Raw genomic sequence first — 24,363 nt, 5'->3', positions numbered from 1 at the left:
GTAAAATTAGCAATAAAAAAAAAAAAAAAAAAAAAGTTTAAAGGGCCCCTGTCCCCGTGAGCTCGCACGCAGAAGCGAACGCGTACGTAAGTCCCGCCCACATATGAAAACGGTGTTCAAATCACACATGTGAGGTATTACCGCGATCGTTAGAGCGAGAGCAATAATTCTAGCCCTAGACCTCCTCTGTAACTCAAAACATGCAACCTGTAAAAAAATTTTAAGCGTCGCCTATGGGGATTTTTAAGTACCGAAGTTTGGCGCCATTCCACAGCGTGTGCAATTTTGAAACGTGACATGTTGGGTATCTATTTACTCGGCGTAACTTCATCTTTCATATTATGCAAACAAATTAGGCTAACTTTAATTTTTTTTTTTTTGTTTTTTTTGTTTTTTTTAAACACAAAACTGTTTTTTTTTCCACAAAAACAATTGCGTTCGAAAAATTGCTGCGCAAACACTGTGCGAGATAAAAAGTTGCAATGACCGCCATTGTATTCTCTAGGGTCTTTGCCAAAAAAAACATATATAATGTTTGGGGGTTCTTTGTCATTTTCTAGCAAAAAAAATGATTTTTACATGTAGGAGAGAAATGTCAGAATTGGCCTGGGTGGGAAGAGGTTAAACAGCTTACGATATTATTCAGTATATCAGTAGAAAACAAGTTGTTTTATACTTTAAAAGTTGCTCTCTGCAGTTATGTAAATTTGTCATTTTTTTATTAGTCAAATAAAGTTAGACGACAGACAAACAAAAAAAAAGGCAGTGCTTGGCACGCCCCGTTGAACTCCACGTGCAGAAGGCGAGCTCGCGATTGGTGCAGAACGGTAGGGGGCTCGCACAGCTCGGGCTGGGGCATAGAGGGGCGGGGTTTACGCCGCTGAAGAGGAAGAAGTGACATGATTGGCCGGGACAGTACGGCGTGCGGCTCGGCCACCCGCGGGAGTGTAGTGGGCGGGGTTTTAGCCTGATGTAGGAATGAAAAGTGTACATGATTGGCCAGGAGGGCAGTACGGCGCACGGCAGCTCAGCCTCATATGGGGGTGTAGCGGGCGGGGTTTACTCCGATGTTGGGAAGAAAAGTGAATTGATTGGCCAAGGACAGTACGGCGCGCGCAGCTCGGACATCATATGGGGTGTAGTGGGCGGGGTTTACGCCGCTGAAGGAATGGAATTGCGCGTGCGCACACTTAAAAAAAGGAAACCCTAAGTTGGGTGTTTGAGGCGGGGTTAGGGAGTGGGAGGTGCGGAAGTGACATCAGCTGTGGGCGGAACGTTCCCAGATTCCAGGCTGAGGGTTACGGGTGAAGAAGAGTCGTTCATGAGGGTCACACCGTAAAAGCTGCCCTCACAGAGCTGGCATTATGGTGAGTGGGCGGGGTCACTTGAACAATGGAGGCTGCCCCTTTTATTGTGGGCGGGGCCAGCAGCAGAGGCCCCTGTGTGCCTCATGCCTCAGTCCTGCACATGTCATCTCATCCTTTGTTTGGATTAAATAGTGAAGGATTTTTTGCAGTCTGCCTTGCCGAACAGAAAATCGGCAACTGACACCGTTGTCCCCATTGGAAGATTTCCTGCGCTTCCTGTTTGGTGACAACCATACATTTTTTTTTAACCCCTCCCCTCACTTCCTGTTTGAGTGATACTAGTCTGAAAGTGCTCGGGTTTGGGCTGTCAGTGCCCAGCCAATCAGCGGCAGCCGAGCCATTGGTGAGGGTTGGATGTTGGTGACATCATTGACGTGAAAGAAAATCCCAAGTATTGGGTTGTCCCCAGAACAGGAAGAGGGGAGAAATCTTCCAATGAGGACACTAGTCCCGTCCCTCCCCCGCTTGGAGGGATTTCATCTCACTTCCTGTTTCTAATATTGGGACACTTACCTTTCTAGGGGTCCCGGGATGAGGACGATCCAGTTGATCTTCGGGTCGGCTGACGGGTGTTGCCGCCGCAATTCCTGGTAAGGGAACCCGGCAGTGAAGCCTTTTTTTTTGGCTCAACAGTGGGTTCCCTACTGCACATGTGCAACGCACGCTGCACCTTCTAATTGGTCTGGTGGTAGAGGAAGGGGGAGGGGCGAACTTCCGGGAGATCAGTCCGGTCTCCTGGAAGTGGGAAACAGTACCTGTCAAAAACAGATATCTGTCCTCCCCTCCCCCCTCCACCTGAAAGGTGCCAAATGTGGCACCGGAGGAGACGGATAAGCGGACGTTCCACTTTTGATTGGAACTCCGCTTTAAGGACCGCCCCCACGTACATATACTGCGGCAGAGTGGCCCTTTAGCGCAAAATCACGTACCTGTATGTGATTCTCGTGCGCGCCGTGATCCGGCGAGCGTTCGTTGAAAGGCAGAGCGTTGGTCTGGTCCATGTAAACAAGGCAGATCGCTGTTATCCCAGAAAGGAAAATGGGAGTTCTCATTGTTTCTGCTAAGCACAAACACGGATCTCTGTTTTCCTTTTCCTTTAGTCAAAGCACCTCCCCCCCCCCCTACAGTTAGAAAGCATCCCCAGGGAACGCATTTAACCCTTTGATCGCCCCCTGATGTTAACCCCTCCCCAGTGTCTTTTATACAGTGACAGTGCATATTTTTTTAGCACCGATCACTGTATTGGTGTCGCCGGTCCCCAAAAAGTGTCACTTAGTGATTTGATTAGATTTGTCCGCCGCAATGTCGCAGTCTAGGCTAAAAATCGCTGATCACCACCATTACTAGTAAAAAATAAATAAAAAGTCCCCAAATCTATCCCATGGTTTGTAGACGCGATAAGGGCCCTTTCACGCGGGGGCGGCGTTGGCGGTAAAGCGCCGCTATTGTAAGCGGCGCTTTACCGTTGGTATTCGGCCGGTTTTACCCCCCGCTAGCGGCCGAGAAAGGGTTAAAAAAAACCAGCGCAAAGCGCCTCTGCAGAGGCGCTTTTCCGGCGGTATAGCCGCGCCGTCCCATTGATTTCAATGGGCAGGAGCGGTGTATACACCGCTCCTTCCCCGCTCCGAAGATGCTGCTAGTAGGACTTTTTTTCCCACCCTGCCAGCGCACCGCTCCAGTGTGAAAGCCCTCGGGGGCTTTCACACTGGAATCAAAGCAGCGGCACTTTCGGGTCGGTTTGCAGGCGCTATTATTAGCACAATAGCGCCTGAAAACCGCCCCAGTGTGAAAAGGCCCTAACTTTTGCGCAAACCAATCAATATACGCTTATTGTGATTTTTTTTTTTTTTTTTTTTTTACCAAAAACATGTAGCAGAATACACATTGGCTAAAATTTATTAAGAAATTCGATTTTTTTTTTCTTTTTTTTTTTCTCTTTTTGGACGTGTTTAACCACTTGCCGACCGGGCCATAGCCGAAAGATGGCTAGAGCGCGGTCGGCTTATTCTGGGTGGACGTCCTTCCAGAATGTTGCTCCCGTGCGCCCCCGGGAATATCCGTGACCGGACTCGGCGCATCACGGATCATGGTAAATAGCCGCTGATAGCGGGCGTCTACCACGTGATCATTCTGTCAAATGACGGAGCGATCACATGTAAACAAAACGGCGTCATGACGCCGGCTCCTCCCTCCCCTCTCTGTACCGATCTGTACAGTGCGAGGGAGAGATTGCAGCAGCACTGTTGGCACTAAACATCCAGCCCACAGCGCTGCTGCAATCTCTCCCCTTCTCCCCTCGCACTGTACAGATCGGTACAGAGAGGGGAGGGAGGAGCCGGCGTCATGACTAATAATCTGCAATACTGTGCAATACTCTGCCCCAAACTCTACCAATACTCACCAATACTCTGAAATAAATTTTAACAGAAACAAAGAATTTTTTTTTTTTTTTCTTTATCGAATTTTCAGTCTTTTTTTGATTTATAGAGCAAAAAATAAAAAACCCAACGGTGATTAAATACCACCAAAAGAAAGCTCTCTTTGTGTGAAAAAAAGGACAAAAATGTCATATAGGTACAGTGTTGCATGACTGAGTAATTGTCATTCAAAGTGTGAGAGCACCGAAAGCTGAAAATTGGTCTGGTTAGGAATAGGGCTGGGAAAAAAATCGATTTAAATCTTGAGTTGAGAGGTCAAATCGATTTAAAATTTAAGCAAATCGATTTTTTTTTTTTTCACCGCGCCGGTCCAGAGGCGCTGCGGGCATGAGTTTTTAGGCGACGCCGCGGCTACGGCCTAGTCCGCGGCTACGGCCGGACGCCGCGGACTAGGCCGAAGCCGCGGCCTCGCCTGAAAACTCAAGCCCGCAGCGCCTCCGGACCGGCGCGGACACCGCGCCGGGCCTGAAGAGCTGCGGGCAAGGAGTTTTTAGGTGATGCTGCGGCTTCGGCCTAGTCCGCGAGGCCGGACGCCGCAGACTAGTCCTAAGCCGCGGCCTCGCCCAAAAGCTCATGCGGTTTCCAAAAAAAAACTTGATTCGAATCGTGAATTGAGTTTTTTTTAAGAGAATCGAAGATTTTTTTTTTTTTTTTTAAGAAAATCTCCCAGCCCTAGTTAGGAAGGGGGTTTAAGTGCCCAGTGGTCAAGTGGTTAATAGCAGAAAGTAAAAAAATATATATTTTTTTTTATTTTTCAAAATTGTCGCTCTTTTTCTTTGTTTATAGCGCAAAAAATAAAAACCGCAGAGGTGATCAAATACCACCAAAAGAAGAAAGCTGTGGGGGGGGGGGGGGGGGGAGTACATCAATTTTATCTGAGTACAGTGTCGCACGGCCGCGCAATTGTCAGTTAAAATAGTGCAGTGCCGTACCGCAAAAAATGGCCTGGTCATGGGGGGGGTAAATCTTCCAGGGCTGAAGTTGGTAAAGCTTTGCCTATGGATAGTAAAATGTACGCCGTCTGTCGCTGTTGCACGAGTGTGCGCGTTTTTAAAGCGTGACGTGTTCTGTATTTATTTTCTCAGCGTAACGTCATCTTTTTTTTTTTTTTTTTTTTTTTTTTTTTTTTTTTTTTTTTTACTTTACCCCCAAAAATTGGGCATTATATTGTGTCTTTTTGCATGAAAATTCATGTGTGTCGCAGTGTTAATTTTGGCAGCAAATTTCGATTCAGTTTTAGTCGTCATCCTCAGTTGTTTTAGTTTCAATCATATTTTAGTCGACTAAAATGTTTTAGTTGACGAGATTAACACTGCGTGTGTGTATATAATGTTTGGGGGTTCTAAGTAACTTTTTAAGCAAAAAGAATACGAATTGTTACATGTAAACATAAAGTATCAGAATTGCTCCGGTCTTCAACTGATTGATTAAAAAAATTGGAAAAACAAGTTTTGTCTTCGGATATATTATAAATTGCGGGACGTTTTCTTGCAGTGACAGTTTGCTGATTGTTCGTTGTGTTTTTTTTTGTTTTTTTTTCTTTCCAGGCGAGTACGATGGTAGTGGCCGGACTGACTCTCGCCGTTGCGGGATTTGCTGGTAAGTTTTGGATTGAACGTTGCTGTGTGTTTTTGTTGGACCTCCCTCTGTTTTCCTGTTTTGTGATGTGAATGGAGGTGGGGGGGTGGATTGGGGACTGTGATGTGAATGGAGGGGGGGGGACTGTGATGTGAATGGAGGGGGGGGGACTGTGATGTGAATGGAGGGGGGGGGACTGTGATGTGAATGGAGGGGGGGGGGACTGTGATGTGAATGGAGGGGGGGGGACTGTGATGTGAATGGAGGGGGGGGGGGGGACTGTGATGTGAATGGAGGGGGGGGGGGACTGTGATGTGAATGGAGGGGGGGGGGACTGTGATGTGAATGGAGGGGGGGGGGACTGTGATGTGAATGGAGGGGGGGGGGGACTGTGATGTGAATGGAGGGGGGGGGGGACTGTGATGTGAATGGAGGGGGGGGGGACTGTGATGTGAATGGAGGGGGGGGGGACTGTGATGTGAATGGAGGGGGGGGGGACTGTGATGTGAATGGAGGGGGGGGGGGACTGTGATGTGAATGGAGGGGGGGGGGACTGTGATGTGAATGGAGGGGGGGGACTGTGATGTGAATGGAGGGGGGGGGGACTGTGATGTGAATGGAGGGGGGGTGGACAGGGGACTGTGATGTGAAAGGAGGGGGGGGGGGGACTGGGGACTGTGATGGGGGGGAGGGGGGAGACTGAGGATTGTGATGTAAAAAGAGGGGAGACGGGACTGTGATCTGAAAGTGGGGGGGGGGGGGTGACTGGGGACTGTGATGTGAATGGAGGGGGGGTGGACTAGGGACTGTGATGTAAAAGGAGGGGGGGGGGGGGCTGTGATGGGGGAGGGGGAAGACTGAGGATTGTGATGTAAAAGGAGGGTAGACAGGACTGGGGACTGTGATGTGAAGGGGGGACTGATGACTGTGATGTGAATGGAGGGAGGGGGGGTGGACTGGGGACTGTGATGTGAATGGAGGGGGGGGGACTGTGATGTGAATGGAGGGGGGGGGTGGACTGGGGACTGTGATGTGAATGGAGGGGGGGGGGACTGTGATGTGAATGGAGGGGGGGGGGACTGTGATGTGAATGGAGGGGGGGGGGGGAGACTGTGATGTGAAATGGGAAGTGACTGAGGAATCTGTTTTTGGGGGGGTGGGGCTGAATACTCTGATATGAAAGATGGGGGAGGGGACTGAGGACACTAATGTGATTAGTTGTCCCAAGAACAAGAGTAGATCTTTCGATGAGCTCAGTGAGGATGTTGGTTCTGGTGGCGACTATCTATTTCCCTGGTGCCTAACCTGTGGCCCTTTGGTATATGCATGTGGCCCTTGGACCTCAGCAGTCAGTAGTGGGGATATATATATATATATATATATATATATATATATATATATATATATATAATTTTTTTTTTTTTTTTTTTACACATTATGATTGCTTATAACTGTGAATTTCACTGGTATAGGCAACCATTTTTACTAAATAAAACGGATTCATTCCATGTGTTTCCTTATGATTACAAATGATTGGCCACCGCTAATCACATGGTGCAGATGGGCTGTGCTTGGCTCTGTCTACCATGTGAGCACTGTGGCCAATCATAGCTAGCAACATAAGCTGTACACAATGAATAGCATGAATCAAAGCCATCCATTGTGTACAAATGTCACATGCTCCGCTGTGATTGGTCACAGGAATCACATGATACTGTCAGGAGGCTGGTGCACTGATCAGTCATCTGCTGTGTCTGGTGGACACAGCTGTGACAGATTGCGGCCCATTCTGGTCGGATCTCATATGACCGAGACGACAAATGTCCCGCCCAGCCGTCATTTGACAATAGGCTGGGCAGGAAGTGGTTAGAAGGGGTGGTGAGGACGGCCGCTGAATTGCGTTTCAATTGCATAATATTCTGAATGGCTCCCCAAAACCTTCTCTACGCACTTGTGTTGCTGGACATCGGATGACACTTGCTGCCAAAAAATGCTGCAGGCTGTCCTTTCAAATGAAGAACACGGCACAGCTGTGCAGACGCATCCTAAGGGTCCATGCACACCTATCCAGCCCCATCGGTTGCATTAAACAGCCTACCAAGAGCACCACAGTAGAGCGAAGATCGGCCGTGCACCATTTTTGGTAATGTAACACACAGGGGAGACGGGTGGCACCTTGGGATACCATTGGAAATAAATGGCACCACGACACACGAACATGTGCTGTGCATTATTGCAGTGCATAGTTTTTATTGGGCCCTGTATGATTATTCTCCATCATAATATTTCATCCTAAAACACAGAACGAGATAGTGTCTAGTATTCAGAGACATCGGCACATTTTAAACCTTTTTCATATGTTTTTTTTTTTTTTTTTTTTTAGGCCGTTACGTTTTACAAGCTTTCAAACACCTGGAGCCTCAAGTGAAGCAAGCTATACAGACCCTGCCAAAGTCGGTGAGTTTCTTAAAGGGGAGGCTATAACTGTTTTTTGGGTAGGGCTGGGAAAAAAATGGATTTAAATCTTGAATCGAGTTGAGAGGTCAAATCGATTCAAAATTTAAGCAAATTGATTTTTTTAGATTTTTTTTTTTTTCACCATGCCGGTCCCGAGGCGCTGCGGGCATGAGTTTTTAGGCGAGGCCGCGGCTTCGGCCTAGTCCGCGGCTACGGCCGGACGCCGCAACCTGACACCGCGCCGGGCCTGAAGAGCTGCGGGCAAGGAGTTTTTAGGTGAGGCCACGGCTTCGGCCTAGTCCGCGAGGCCGGACGCCGCGGACTAGGCCGAAGCCGCGGCCTCGCCTAAAAGCTCATGCCCGCAGCGACTCAGGACCGGCGCGGTTTGCAAAGAAAAAAAAACTCGATTCGAGTCGTGAATCAAGTTTTTTTTTTTTTTTTTTTTTTTTTTTTTTTTTTTAAGAAAATCTCCCAGCCCTATTTTTGGGGTACTTTTTTATTTTATTTTTATTTTTTTATGTTCGACCCATTTATTAAATGGATATTTTATCTTTATTTGTTAATAGTTTCAAGTCTTTAAATATATATATATATATATATATATATATATATATATATATATATATATATATATATATATATATATATATATATATATATATGATATATATATTAATATTATTTTTAAGAACAAGTATAACCAAAACCACAAAACAGTTGTTGATCCGTGCTATGGACCTCCTTTTTTCTTTTTTTCTTTCTTTATTATAGCTGAGCTGGCTGTCACTTCCACCCCAGGCTGGAGCCCAGCCAGCATTTAAAGCCATTCCCCTTCCCTTTCTCAGTGTTTTCGTGTCCACCCCAGGCTGAAGCCCAATTAATTGGCATTCCTATGAGGGAGCTACAGCCAGCACCATTGCCACCCCCTCCTATCCTCAGTGTACTATCTGGCACAAGCTTAGAGAAAGTGCTGCAGCAACCCTGGGAGCTTAATACAACATCTATTCATCTACATTCATGTTGTGATCCATCTACATCACAGGTGTCAAACTGGCGGCCCTCCCGCTGTTGCGGAACTACAAGTCCCATAAGACATTGCAAGGCTGACAGTTACAAGCATGACTCCCACAGCCGGAGGCATGATGGGACTTGTAATTCTGCAACAGCTGGAGGGTCGCCAGTTTGACCCCCTCAGTAATACCCTCACCCCCCATTAGCTAATTGCTACATCAGTTTCTATAATAAATTTTTTTAAAATGCAAAAGCCCCAAATACTCCCCCTAAATTTGCTGTCATGTGATGTCCTGCGTCTTCTCTTCTACTGGACTGCTGAATGGGTGAGTCCATTCTTTGAGTATCTATATCACTGCCTGGGTGATGTGGACGGTACCCATTGGCTGTCCAGTGGCGGGATTCTCTCAGGCTTCAGCAGACTGCAGCCACGTGATGATGTCACAAAGGGGGGCGGACCACACTAGACGGCGGGTGGCCGGGACTTCCAACGCTGGATCGCTGGTCTCCACTCCCGGAAGAGTGACTGTTGAGGGACATGCACTCCAGATGGAGTGCATGTTAAACCTGAAATGCAGACATAAAAACTTTCATTGAAATACATTCTTCAGTGGTCAGAAAGGCTATAAATCCACTTTGTGTTCACTCAACTCTTTTTACAAACCCTGATATCATCTTGTAAATGTAGCAGTGACATCATCACTGTGCTGTACATAACCTGTGCAGAGAGCAGAGCTGAGGGAGGGGCCCAGCAGACTCCACCCACTACAGGCTGTCTATAGAAAATTACAGGAGGGGGGCGGAGACAAGACCAGTCACCCGTCACAAGGAGAGAGAGCAGCAGTGAGCGGTAGGAGGGACCCAGCAGGCTCCACCCACTACAAGCTGTCTATAGAAAATTACAGGAGGGGGGCGGAGACAAGACCAGTCACCCGTCACAAGGAGAGAGAGCAGCAGTGAGCGGTAGGAGGGACCCAGCAGGCTCCACCCACTACAAGCTGTCTATAGAAAATTACAGGAGGGGGGCGGAGACAAGACCAGTCACCTGGCACAAGGAGAGAGAGCAGCAGTGAGCGGTAGGAGGGACCCAGCAGGCTCCACCCACTACAGGCTGCCTGTTTTGTACATTTCCTGGCACCTTGCGATGACTTTTTTGTGTTTTTTTTTTTTTGTTTTTTTTTGTACCTATTTTATATACACCTTGCAGTGGCGCCTTGGCATTTCAGATGTGACTTAAAGCGGAGTTCCAGCCAAAAATACACCTTTGTCCTAAACAAGACCACCCCCCTCATTTTTGGATATATATATTTTTATTTTTTTTTCAAACCCTGCAAGACAAAGGCATAATGAGCTAGTATGTACTGAATGAAATACTTACCTTAGATCGAAGCTGTTGCAGCAGTCCCCGCACACCGCTGTGCCCGGTGACATGCCTCCCGGCATTATTTCGGGGTTTGCGGGCTCCAGCGATGTGATTGGCAGGAGCTGTGATGACGTTGCTCCCGTGCCTGCACATGGGAGCCGGCGGTCACGGAAACAGCACAAGCAGGCCCTTTCTTCAGTGCGTATGCACCGATGATGGCGCAAGCGTTTACGGTAAATATCTCCTAATCCGTGCAGGTTCAGGAGATATTTTCAGTACCTACAGGTAAGCCTTACATAGGCTTACCTATAGGGAAAAGTGGTGTAACTAGGCTTACAACCACTTTTTAAACCTTTCTACCTGCACCTTCAGATGTGGGTTGATCCTGTAATTTCATGCTGTCATTTGTTGCCCTGTATACACACTCCTGTGTCAGAAGTTTCTGTTTGTGCTCAAACAGGAGGCATGGCACTGCGCAGGGTAATGCATGGCCTCTGTCTGTAGTATGAGAACTGACACTTCCTCTGAAGATTCTATATATCCCACATCCCCGAGTCTCTCAGTCTAGTGCTGTGCAGGTAAGAGCTACACTGTAATTAGATCTGACAAATGGGCAGAGCAATTAAAGGAGTTGTAAAGTCAGAAGGTTTTTTTATTTTAATGCATTCTATGCAGTAAGCTAAAAAGCCCTCTGTGTGCATTAGCCCCCCTAATACTTACCCTGAGCCCCATATTTGTCCAGCGATGTTGCAGGGTTGTCTCGGCTGCCCGGGACTCTCCCCCTTGAAATGGCTGAGCCGGTAGCACAGCACCGTTGGCTCCCGCTGCTGTCAATCAACTTTATTGAGCTAATGAGGAGAGAGAGGGGGCGTGGCCAGGCTACGGCTCCATGTCTGAATGGACAAAGGGAGCTGTGGCTCGGGTCAGGTGCCCCCATAGCAAGCTGCTTGCTGTGGGGGTGTCAGGGCTGGGCTCAGAGCAGGCCGCTCAGCTGTCCGTTAATTGCCAGCTCCAATCTTTTGCACAGTGACTCACCTGATGATGATGATGATATCCTGTTCGTTAGTCCTGATGGTTACTTAAGCAGTTCAGTTCCTCTCCGCCTTTGTCAACACATCCAGAGACTCTCTCCTGTGTACCTGTTAAAGACTTGCTTGGCTGACGTCCCTTCTAATTCCTGATCCTGCTTGCTGTTCCACTACGCTGATTCTCTGGTTTCCTGATTTCCTGGCCTGTCCTGAAGTACGCGGATCTCTGGCTCCCTGACATCCTGGCTTGTCTGATTATCCGTTCCGGTTACCTAACTCTGGCTATGATTTGACTACGTTGCTCTGTTTACCCTTTACTATTATTATAAGGGCCCTTTCACACTGGGACGGCGTCGGCGGTAAACGCGGCGCTTTACCATCGGTATTCAGCCGCTAGCGGGGCGGTTTTACCCCCGCTAACGGCCGAGAAAGGGTTAAAAATCACCGCAAAGCGCCTCAGCAGAGGCGCTTTGCCAGCGGTATAGCCGTGCTGTCCCATTGATTTCAATGGGAAGGAGCGGTGTATACACCGCTCCTTCCCCGCTCCGAAGATGCTGCTAGCAGGACTTTTTTTCCCGTCCTGCCAGCACACCCCTCCAGTGTGAAAGCCCTCGGGGCTTTCACACTGGAGAGACAGCAGCGGCTGTTTCGGGTCGGTTTGCAGGCGCTATTATTAGTGCAATAGAGCCTGCAAACCTCCCCAGTGTGAAAGGGCCCTTAAACAGGTGTGATTTTTAACTGCACTTCTGTCTCGGACTGATTCATGGTTTCTGACAGGGGGCACTGAACAGGAGGGAGGGGCCAGAAACAGCAAAGAGGAACCCGAGAAGAAGAGGATTGGGGCTGCTCTGTGCAAAACAATTACACAGAGCAGGTAAGTATAACATGTTTGTTATTTTTAACCCAAAAAGAAAGGAGACTTTACAATCACTTTAACCACTTCCCGCCCGCCATATAGCATAGGAAAGTGGTTCTGTTATCCTGACTGGGCGCCATATGACGTCCAGCAAGATAAGACACAAACGCGTGCCGATCGGTGGTGTGTCAATCTGACACACCGCATCTCCGATCTAGATAAAGAGCCTATGACGTAGGCTCTTTTCCTTGTGATCAGCGGTGTCCCATCAAGCTGATCACAGTGTAAACAAGAAAAGCCATGTATCGGCTTTTCCTCTACTCGCACTGACAGGCATGAGTAGAAGAGAGCCGATCGGCTGCTCTCCTGATAGGGGGGGTCTGCACTGATAATCAGCACATTGATTATCAATGCAGACCCATCCAGGATGCCCACCAGGGATGCCAATCAGTGGCCATTAGGGTTGGCACTCTGTGCCCATCGGTGCCACCTGGGCTGCTTATCAGTGCCGCCTATAAGTGCCAATCGGTGCAGCCTCATAAGTGCCCGTCAGTGAAGGAGAAAAATTACTTATTTACAAAGTTTTGTAACCGAAACAAGGAACTTTTTTCAAACCCAGAGGTGATCCAATACCACCAAAGGAAAGCTCTATTAGTGTGAAAAAAATCATAAAAATTTAGTTTGGGTACAGCGTGGCATGACTTTGCAGTTATCATTCAAAACGTGACAGCGCTGAAAGCTGAAAATTGTACTGGGCAGGAAGGTGGGAAGTGCCCGGTATTGAAGTGGTTAACAGAGAGATCACCATGGAGTCTTCCATTACATTAGCACTCCCATATCTGTGATGAATCACAGAGAAAATGGCTGGGTATGCAATGGATGCTGTGTGACCTGGAACAAGAAGCCTGTACCTCTGGTGAAAAGGGACAGGCTAGCTGCAGTAATAAATGGACCGAGAGGAATCGATCAGCCATGACACTACAAACTAAAACTACAACATGTGAGCCAAATATTACAAGGTAAGGCAAACAAACTACACTAATACTGAGTTAAAACAACAACAAAAATTTGAAAGATACAATGCCTTTAAAAATTAGGTTGGCAGTGGCACTTCCTGTATTTGTCTGTATAGATTCCTTCAAAAATTGTTTTATTTTTTTTTTTTTTTGTTTTTTTAATACTACACTTTGCCAGTCTGTAAGAACTTATTGCAAATTGTTTTTTTTTTTTTTTTTTTTTCCTTTTAGGCATTTGGCGGTTATTACAAAGGTGGATTTGAACCCAAAATGACTAAAAGGGAAGCTGCCCTGGTGTTGGGAGTCAGGTAAGGGGCGAAGAGCCACATCATCAATAAATACAAATGATCTCATTCTAAGTGTGTGTTTTACCCACTTTTTCTATGTCCTGACATCATTCCCCCAGAACCCCTCCCCCCCCCCCCACCCATACATTTTTGCTCAATTACTCCTTTACTTTTGTTTGCTGCAGATTAACGCTGGCCATACATTGCTCCTTTTTTTTTTTTCCACTTCCACCAACAAGAAATTCCCTTGTATTTATTGAAAAGAACACAAAGCATTCTATAATGGCGACAGCGCCCAGTGAGCAACCTCTAGTGGTCAGTGTACATTGGGGGGGGGGGCGGCTTCTTGTATAGGACACGAGCAGGGACTGGAAGACCAAGTCTATCTCTGTAGTAGCGCCGACTACTACATTGATTGTAAGTCTAAATATATTCACCGATTCCAAAAACATTTAGTAACCACAGATTTCTTCACCGTGAGACGCTGATATATGTATAACAAGCGCTGTGTATTATAAGACTCCTTTCACCCTGGGGCCCCGGGCGCGTTCGCAGCAAAGCGCCGCTCGTTTTAGCGGCTCTTTACCGCTGTTTAAGCGGCGCTTTTCGGCAGCTAGTGGGGTGCATTTAACCCCAAAGAAGGGGTTAAAAGCTCTCGTGTTGCGGCGCTTCCGAAGCGCTTTCCAGGCGCTTCGGAATCGCTGCCCATTCGTTCCAATGGGCAGGGGTGTTTTGGGAGTGCTAAATACAGCGATTCCCAACCCGCCCCCAAAGATGATGCTTGCAGGACTTTTTGAAACGTCCCACAAGCGCAACCGCCCACAGTGTAAAAAGTCACACTTAAATGAATGGGAGGCGGTTTTCAGGCGCTTAGCAGGGGCTAGTTACAGCGCTAAAGTGCCTGAAATCCGCCCCAGTGTGAAAATGGTCTAAGGAAGGAATTGCTGTAAAGTTAAAGTGATTCTAAAGGTTGTAATAAAAAAAAAAAACAAACGTGTTATATTTAGTTCTGGGGTATCGGACACGAGAAGATATGGCTGAGCTAACTCTAGGCACACGACCATCTACATACTCTGCAGGTCACACCCCCAAAACATGTTATACTTACCTGCTCTGTGCAATAGTTTTGCACAGAGCAGCCCCGATCCTACACTTTTTGGGTCCTCCACCGGCAGTTCTGGCTCCTCTCCCCCAAGCCCCTTCCCCTGTAGATTGCCCCCAATAGCAACCCTTTTGCAGTAGGGGAGCTCAAGCAGGCTCACCCCTGTGAATGACATTGTCCATTCACACACAGAGCACGGCTCCGCCCAGCCCCCGGGCTCTCTCCTCATTGGCTCACTGGCTGTGATTGACACATGCTGCTGTGTGAGCCAATGAAGAGAGAGAGACCCGGGAGAGCCACTGCTTTTGTGCACATCGCTGGATCGAGATGGGGCTCAGGAAAGTATAAGGGGGGGGGGGGCTGCACCCAGAAGGTTTTTTACTTAATGCATAGAATGCATTAAGGTAAAAAAAAACAAAAACTTTTGCCTTTATAACCACTTTAAAGTGATTTGTAAAGGCTCCTTTTAAAAAAATGAATAACAAATGTATTATACTTACCTCCTCTGTGCAAGTCCCCTTTTTTTTTTTTTTTTTTTGGTTAAAAATAACAAACATGTTATACTTACCTGCTCTGTGTAATGGTTTTGCACAGAACAGCCCGATCCTCCTCTTTTGGGGTCCCTCTTTGCTGCTCCTGGCCCCTCCCTCTGGTGAATGCCCCTCAGCCAGCAGCTTTCTATGGGGGGCACCTGAGCTGAGTCAGCGCTCCGTGTATCCATTCAGACACCGAGCCTCGACCCGGCCCCGCCCCCTTTCTCCCCTGATTGGCTGACCGATTTTGATTGACAGCAGCGGAAGCCAATGGCACCGCTGCTGTCTCTCAGCCAATCAGAAGGAATGTCTGGGACAGCTGAAACACTCGTGGACATCGCTGGAGAAATAGGGGGCTCAGGTAAGTAATTAGGGGGTGCTGGGGAGGCTGCTACACACAGAAGGTTTTTTTCTCTTAATACATAGAATGCATTTAAGATAAAAGAAAAACCTTCTGCCTTTACAACTCCTTTAAGGCCACTGAATGACGTGATTCCAAGCATTTCATATGCATGTTTATGAAAGGAAGAAAGGGGAAGCCAGAGAAAAAATTATAAGCAGATTAAACTTCACCTTTTAAATATGTCTCTGGTAGAAAAGATCCATCTTTGTAGAAGTGACAATGTGTTTACACTGCTTGTTTATGCCGCCTTCTCTCTACGCTGGTATTTTGGATGTGGGGGAGGTGATGGAATGAGAGGAGAGGGTGACCCACTTACCATATCCTCTGACACGTTCCCTGCCAGCCAGAAGATTAGAAGAATCTTGTAAATCCGAAGACAATTCCAATAAAAACTAAATTCCGGGTCAGACACGGATAAAATATATGGGAGCTTTTCTACATGTAAAATGATTTTTGTATTTCTGTCCCAACCAGTCTTCAGATTTGCACAGCCCGGCTGATTATAAAATACAAGTTGGTCACCTCACTGCACCTGGCCCTGTGGTTGGACAATGAAGGAGCAGCAGCAGACTGATTAGATCCTCTGACATCCTTCTGCTCCTGCCATCCTGTTCCTTCTTGGCTCATGTGCAAGTAGCATAACCTGCCTGGCCCTTCCCCCTCCCAGTATCAGGGCTGCTGTACATGGACTACAAGTGTCCTATACCAAGTCAAATTCAGTTACTTACTAGTCAAATTTAAAAATGCATTTTATGCATTTTTAATGCCACATTTCTTTACAACCCCAATTCCAAAGAAAAAAAAAAGGGGGTCGCTGTGTAAAATATACAAAAAACAGAATGTGATTTGCAAATCTCATAAACCTGTATCTTATTTACAATGGAAAATAGAAAACGGCTACAGCGCGTACCCTTACATGAGACTCGGCTGATCACAGATCTGAGCCCCTTACCACGTGATCAGATGTCAGCCAATGACAGCTGATCACGTGATGTAAACAGAAGATCGGTAGGTAATCAGCTTCCTTTTTTCCTCGTGCTGACAGCGTGAGGGAAATAAAAAAGCCAATCGCCGTCCTCTGACAGAGGGACATCCCTCCCGAACAGGGAGAGGCACTGCCGCTTACCAGTGCCCATCAGGGCCACCTATCAATGCCATCAGTGCCGTCTTATCGGTGCACATATCAATAAAGGAGAAAAGTTGCCTGTTTTTCAATATTTTATAACAAACAATGAAATATATTTTTTTTTTAGCAAAAAATAAAAACCCCAGCAGTGATTAAATACCACTAAAAGAAAGCTCAATTTGTGTGAAAAAAAATTATAAAAAATTAATTTGGGTACAGTGTTGCATGACCGCGCAATTGTCATTCAAAGAGTGACAGAGCTGAAAGCTGAAAATTTGGCCTGGGCAGGAGGGGGGTATAAGTGCCGGTATTGAAGTGGTTAAACAGAGAAAATGTACAATCTACAATATGGTTTCTCGGGGATTACCGCTTTTGGTAATGAAAATTCCCCTCGAGTCTCACACTGGATGACCGCCAGGGAGGTAAACAGTGAAATGCAGTATTGTTACTGAAACACCCCCCCCCTTTGCTACACTGACCTCTGCTCCATCTGATTGGCTGGAGCTCCCCTTTTTCTAATGTTGACCTTGACTTCTTTGGCGGGTTTTTTTTTATATATGAAGTGTTGATTCAGACCTGTTTTTGTTGCAGCCCAACCGCAAATATAACAAAGATAAGAGAAGCTCACAGACGGATTATGCTGCTGAACCATCCTGACAAAGGTGAGGAGCGCTAAATATCGTCTTCTTTCCTTTTCTTCTACTATTACGGTTTGCATTGCTACTGGAGTTCTGATTGGTTGAGGTCGGCCCTGGCTGCAGTTATGCATTCTGTGTCGCTTTTGTTTTTTTGTTTTTTACATCATGTTAAGTAAAGCAGTTTGGCCTCCACTTCAATAGCATGCAGTCTAGAAGGGGGGAATGTCCTTTTCCATCTGAAATTCATACAGGATTTGTAGTTATTTATCTTTTGCCACAGAAAAAAAAAGGGGGATCCCCGGGTGTTCTCTGTTCTCACACTACAATTTGATTGAGGCCGGGTTCACACTGTTGCAAATTGGATGAGGATTCCTCCGCATCCAATTCACAATGACAGGAGATTCTGACCGGCTCTCAATGGGGCCACTTCACATATCTCCGCTGCGGCTCCGGTGTGCTGCACTGGGTGAGGCAAATGGTGGTCACACCAGATACTGACTGGTTTTCGGACCCCCCAAATACAGTAAAACTACACATTTTAGGCTGGCCATACATTGTACAATTTTCTTATTCAATTTTCCTTTAGATTTACCAAAACCATATAATATGAGGTCAAACCTACAAACCTAAACACTTTCCATGTCTATATGATCAGGCGGGCCCTTGTACTACATATTTGAAGGTAAACCTAAAGAAAATTGAATAAGAAAATTTGTATAGTGTATGGCCAGTATTAGAATTGCCTTTTATTGTGGCCAGCCTAAGGCACACCTGTGCAATAATCATGCTGTCTAATCAGCATCTTGATATGCCACACCTGTGAGGTGGATGGATTATCTCGGCAAAGGAGAAGTGCTCACCAACACAGATTTAGACAGATTTGTGAACAATATTTGAGAGAAATAGGCCTTTTGTGTACATAGAAAAAGTCGTAGATCTTTAGCATAGAGTTTAGTTCATGATAAATAGGAGCAAACACAAAAGTGTTGCGTTTTTTTTTATAATTTTGCTAATTGTGTGTGTGTGTGTGTGTGTATATATGTGTATATATGTGTATATATATATATATATATATATATATATATATATATATATATATATATATATATATACACATACACATACACATATACACACACACACACACATACACACACACAGTATTTAGTCAGCCACCAATTGTGGAAGTTCTCCCACTTAAAAATATGAGAGAGGCCTGTAATTGTCATCACAGTTATACCTCAAATAAGAGAGACAAAATGTGGAAACAAATCCAGACAATCACATCTGATTTTTGAAAGAATTTATTTGCAAATTATGGTGGAAAATAAGTATTTGGTCTCCTACAAACAAGCAAGATTTCTGGCTCTCACAGACCTGTATCTTCTTCTTTAAGAGGCTCCTCTGTCCTCCACTCATTACCTGTATTAATGGCAACTGTTTGAACTTGTTATCAGTATAAAAGACACCTGTCCACAACCTCAAACAGTCACACTCCAAACTCCACTATGGTGAAGACCAAAGAGCTGTCGAAGGACACCAGAAACAAAATTGTAGACCTGCACCAGGCTGGGAAGACTGAATCTGCAATAGGCAAGTAGCTTGGTGTGAAGAAATCAACTGTGGGAACAATAATTAGAAAATGGAAGACATACAAGACCACTGATAATCTCCCTCAATCTGGGGCTCCACGCAAGATCTCACCCCGTGGGGTCAAAATGATCACAAGAACGCTGAGCAAAAATCCCAGAACCACACAGGGGGGGGGGGGACCTAGTGAATGACCTGCAGAGAGCCGGGACCAACGTAACAAAGGCTACCATCAGTAACACACTACGCCGCCAGGGACTCAGATCCTGCAGTGCCAGACGTGTCCCCCTGCTAAAGCCAGTACATGTCCGGGCCCGTCTGAGGTTTGCTAGAGAGCATTTGGATGATCCAGAAGAGGATTGGGAGAATGTCATATGATCAGATGAAACCAAAGTAGAACTGTTTGGTAGAAATGCAACTCATCATGTTTGGAGGAGAGAGAATGCTGAGTTGCAACCAAAGAACACCATACCTACTGTGAAGCATGGGGGTGGCACCATCATGCTTTGGGGCTGTTTCTCTGCAAAGGGAACAGGACGACTGATCCGTGTACATGAAAGAATGAATGGGGCCATGTATTGTGAGATTACAAACCTCCTTCCATCAGCAAGGGCATTGAAGATGAAACGTGGCTTGGTCTTTCAGCATGACAATGATCCCAAACACACCGCCCGGGCAATGAAGGAGTGGCTTCGTAAGAAGCATTTCAAGGTCCTGGAGTGGCCTAGCCAGTCTCCAGATCTCAACCCCATAGAAAACCTTTGGAGGGAGTTGAAAGTCTGTGTTGCCCAGCGACAGCCCCAAAACATCACTGCTCTAGAGGAGATCTGCATGGAGGAATGGGCCAACATACCAGCAACAGTGTGTGACAACCTTGTGAAGACTTACAGAAAACGTTTGACCTCTTTCATTGCCAACAAAGGATATATAACAAAGTATTGAGATGAACTTTTGATATTGACCAAATACTTATTTTCCACCATAATTTGCAAATAAATTCTTTCAAAAATCAGAGAATGTGATTGTCTGGATTTGCTTCCACATTTTGTCTCTCATAGTTGAGGTATACCTATGATGGCAATTACAGGCCTCTCTCATCTTTTTAAGTGGGAGAACTTGTACAATTGGTGGCTGACTAAATACTTTTTTGCCCCACTGTATATATAATGTGTGTGTGTGTGTATATATTATGTGTGTATGTGTATATATATATATATATATATATATATATATATATATATATAATATTGTGTATGTGTGGCAATAACTCATGGTGGAGCTGCTGGTTTATAGCGGGCTGTTACCGTCACCTTCGTTATCTCTATTTCACCAGAACCGGGTCTAGGGTCCCGTTGAGTTTAACACCAGACAATGTAGGCACCGGACACTTGAGTATCTTTTCCAATGCTTTAATAAACGTAGACTGAAGGAAGTAGCAGGAAAGAGATTGAAGGAGAGTTGCAGGGAAGCTCAAATACCTTTTCTTAGTGCAGTATTAGGAATTGAAACTTGTAGATGAATATACTCTCTCTGTGGAGTTGAATCTTTGCCTGCCTGGATAGGCCTCTCTCACTTGTCTAGCTGCCAGTACATAGCACGAACAAAAGTCTCTGCCACAGACTTGATTGGAACAAAACCCCTACGATCCTCTGCCACAGGATGTAATGGTTTACAATGAATAGCAAACACAGCACTAGAACCTTTTAAGCCGACCCAGCACTACGTGGTAGGATAACTTTAGGATACGTCCTCCAACTGAGTCACCAGGCCCCTCTCCAGACCAGCACTCTGCAAGATCCTTCCATGACGGGACCTCCCCTGGGATCTTCTCAGTTGTCCAGCTTCTTCCCGTAGGACAGACAGCCCAGGACCATTCCCTTGCCGCTGTGATAGGCCCCAGACAGACTTCTGAGCCCCCCCACACGCTGCAGCGACGTGGGCCTCCCGATCGGAGGACCACGCGGTAGTACTCCTAACACATACCCGTCGGCCGGGAGGGCCAGCAGGTGGAACGAAAACGAACCCTAAAACATGGCGTCTGTCCCATAAATACCCTCTCCCAGAATGCAACTCGGAGGACCACCTCCACCGAGTTATCTCCGGGACAGAGGAGCACTCATACGCTTCAGTGCGTTGCCTTTCCAACACCGACCCATGGTGACAACGACACCCACAGGCACAGTGTGAAACTACAAGCAAATCAGCTAAGCTGGAACAGAGGCAAATATGACTAAGTATAAAACCGATAACCCACTAAATTTACCTATAAGCAGTAGATTGAAAATCTACCAGCGCTACATACTCCCCCCCCCCCCCCCCCCCACTACAATAGACGTTGTCCTCATAAATGACATATACTCTCTCATCCATGTCTTTATAGACCTTGATTTGTGCACTGGTGCAAATCATTTGGTGGAGGGGGGATTATGGTGTGGGGGGTTGTTTTTCAGGGGTTGGGCTTGGCCCCCTAGTTCCAGTGAAGAGAACTCTTAAGGCATCACCATACCAAGACATTTTGGACAATTTCATGCTCCCAACTTTGTGGGAACAGTTTGGGGATGGCCCCTTCCTGTTCCAACATGACTGCGCACCAGTGCACAAAGCAAGGTCCATAAAGACATGGATGAGCGAGTTTGGGGTGGAGGAAGTTGAATGGCCTGCACAGAGTCCTGACCTCTACTTATGTACATGTACGTTTTTTTTTTTTTTTTTTTTTTTTAATAAATTTGCAAAGATTTCAAACTTCTTTGCCGTTGTCATTATGGGGTATTGTTTGAGGAAAATAATGAATTTAAAGCGGGGTTCCCACTTTTAAAAAAAATAATTAATTAAAAGTCTCAGGGTCCAGCGATGCGGGGGATTGAAGCCCCGCTCGTCCCCCCCCCCCCCCCCTCTCCGCTCGGCGGCGCCGCCATCTTAACTGTGGGTGCCCGGCTGTGGCTTCACAGCCGGGCACCCACTGCATATGCACGAGCCGCGCCGCGCGCCGTCACTGTCCGCGCAATCATCTGGGACCGGTCACGTGTCCCAGATGATTGACAAGAGGGGGGGGGGGGTGATCTCCCTTCCTGCGCCGAGGGAAGTGACGTCAGGAGCCCAGGTGCCGAAGGAGGCAGACTACGAGGGGACCCCCTAGCAACAGGCATTTAGAGGTGAGTAAAAAAAAAATAAATTTCTCCAAAATTTTTTTTTGTTTTAAGCACATTAATAATTTTTTTTTTTTGGGGGGGGTGGAACTCCAATTTAATCCACTTTGGAATAAGGCTGTAACATAACGAAATGTGGAAAAAGTAAAGCACTGTGAATACTTTCTGGATGCACTGTAAGCACATTTACATTTATTAGTAGTTTTTTTTTTTTTCCCCATTTTATTTATTTATTTTTTTCATTTTGTTCAATGCCTCGTGGGACTTGTGGTTCCACAACAGCTGCTGGGCACCTTGGCAGACAATGGGGTTGATTTAATAAAGGCAAAGAGACATTGAACTCTGCAAGTGCAGTTGCTCTAGTCTAGACAGAGCTTAATAAATGAGGTGAAGATTCACTTTGCAAATAATATCCAATCACATGCAAAGAAAAGGGGAAAAAAAAAAAACAGCACTTTTGCTTGCACGTGATTGGAGGATGGCAGACAGCAAAGCTTCTCCTCATTTACTAAGCTCTGGAGCAACTGCACTTGTAAAGTGCTCAGTCTATTTGCTTCTAGTAAATAATCCCAGTCAGAGGCCTGAGCAGTGTTATATGGGGTGATGACAAGACACTTTAGTCCTATGTCAGCTCATTGTACGAGATGACCCAGGGCTCCAGCAGGCGGGAGGTGCAGCAAAGGATTGTGGGGTATGGGGGGGGGGGGGCAGTCAGGAGAAGGTGGAGATCCATAAAGAAAATCATCTCTTTGTCCGGAATGGACAGATTTACTCCCCATGTCCAACATCCACTCACCACTGTAATCATCTCCTCCCTTTTCCAGGCGGATCTCCATACATTGCAACCAAAATTAATGAAGCCAAGGCTCTGCTGGAAACACAGGCCAAGAAATAGCTGATTGCTATGGACTTTTTTTTTTCTGAACTCTTTTTAATTGTTACCTGGAAGAATGTGATCTCCATTTATGGGAAATTCTTTACCAATAAAATCAACAGAATTCTCACTTTATCCGTCTTCATTTTATGGCAGAAGATTGCAGCTCAAGAATGTCACCCAGACTTTTATTTGTACTCCACAATCCAGTCTAATACATTTTGTTGCTATGTCTTTATTGGTCAGCTACACCGCATGGCCAGAAGCTTGTGGACACCGGACCATCCCACCCATATGAGCCTGTTGGATATCCCATTCCAAAACCCAGATGTATTCGTACACGTTTCTTCCCCCTATGATTTTGGAGGGTGTCTGGAAATTTTTGTCCATTTAGCCTTGATGAGTTCAGATATTCATGTTATATGACGGGGGTAATGAATAAAAAAATCAAGGAGGTCCAGTCGCTAAAATTTTCGTCCAGCAGAGGTCCGAATCTCAAGTCTGTGCAATGAGAAAGAAAGATTGAGTTATTGTAGGTCTATCAAAAATCTGTTGCAGAGATATGCAATTAGCGGACCTCCAGCTGTGGCAGAACTACAAGTCCCATGAGGCATAGCAAGACTGACAGCCACAAGCATGACACCCAGAGGCATGATGGGACTTGTAGTTTTGAAACAGCTGGAGGTCCGCTAATTGCATATCCCTGATATATTGGGTGCCCCTTTATATCCGGTGTGCCCATCAGAGTGCCCCTCACATCAGGTGCCCCAATCAGAGGTCCCCTTTATATCCCTTGTGCTCTTTAGAGTGCCCCCTTACATCAGGTGTGCCCCAACCAGAGCGCCCCTTTTATATTCAGTGTGCTCATCAGAGTGCCCCTTCATATCCGGTGTGCCCCTTTACATCAAGTGCACCCATCAAAGTGCCCCTTTACATCATGTAGAGAAAAAGAGAACCTCTGGGGGTGAGATTTTATAGGCACTACCAAAAGACAATGAAAGTAAAAATAATCATTTAAATTTATTTGTAGAAAAATTACATGAAATATTGAACAAGGTCATGAAAACTGAGGAATCAAGATATGCAAATTGACGATACAAAATCCTATACCCTAGTGCAGGGATATGCAATTAGCGGACCTCCAGCTGTGGCAGAACTACAAGTCCCATGAGGCATAGCAAGACTCTGACAGCCACAAGCATGACGCCCAGAGGCAGAGGGATGATGGGACTTGTAGTTTTGCCACAGCTGGAGGTCCGCTAATTGCATATCCCTGCACTAGGGTATAGGATTTTGTATCGTCAATTTGCATATCTCGATTCCTCAGTTTTCATGACCTTGTTCAATATTTCATCTATTTTTCTGCAAATCAATTTAAATGATTTTTACTTTCATTGTCTTTTGGTAGTGCCTATAAAATCTCACCCCCAGAGGTTCTCTTTCTCTCCATTCTTTATGGGATGTGGCACACTTTTGAAAACTTACATATCAGAATTACATGCCCCTTTGCATCAGGGTGCCCCCATCAGAGTGCCCCTTTTATATCTGGT

The 24,363-nt window shown here is 46.1% G+C and overlaps 1 protein-coding gene across 1 annotated transcript; it reads left to right on the top strand.

Annotated features, from left to right (window-relative positions):
* The first annotated feature begins 1,207 nt into the window (after positions 1 to 1,207).
* DNAJC19 (DnaJ heat shock protein family (Hsp40) member C19) lies at positions 1,208 to 22,948 on the top strand. The gene is made up of 6 exons (XM_073629502.1): positions 1,208 to 1,367; positions 5,353 to 5,404; positions 7,767 to 7,840; positions 13,346 to 13,422; positions 17,157 to 17,227; positions 22,764 to 22,948. Exons 1-6 carry the CDS (start codon positions 1,365 to 1,367, stop codon positions 22,832 to 22,834), a joined length of 348 nt encoding a protein of 115 aa, XP_073485603.1. The 5' UTR covers positions 1,208 to 1,364; the 3' UTR covers positions 22,835 to 22,948.
* Positions 22,949 to 24,363: the final 1,415 nt, after the last annotated feature.

The sequence above is a fragment of the Aquarana catesbeiana genome, linkage group LG05 (genome assembly GCF_042186555.1).
Source record: "Aquarana catesbeiana isolate 2022-GZ linkage group LG05, ASM4218655v1, whole genome shotgun sequence".
In the NCBI taxonomy this organism is placed as follows: domain Eukaryota; kingdom Metazoa; phylum Chordata; class Amphibia; order Anura; family Ranidae; genus Aquarana; species Aquarana catesbeiana.
The sequence above is the reverse complement of the archived record's forward strand: the minus strand, read 5'-3'. Positions and strand labels throughout refer to the sequence as shown.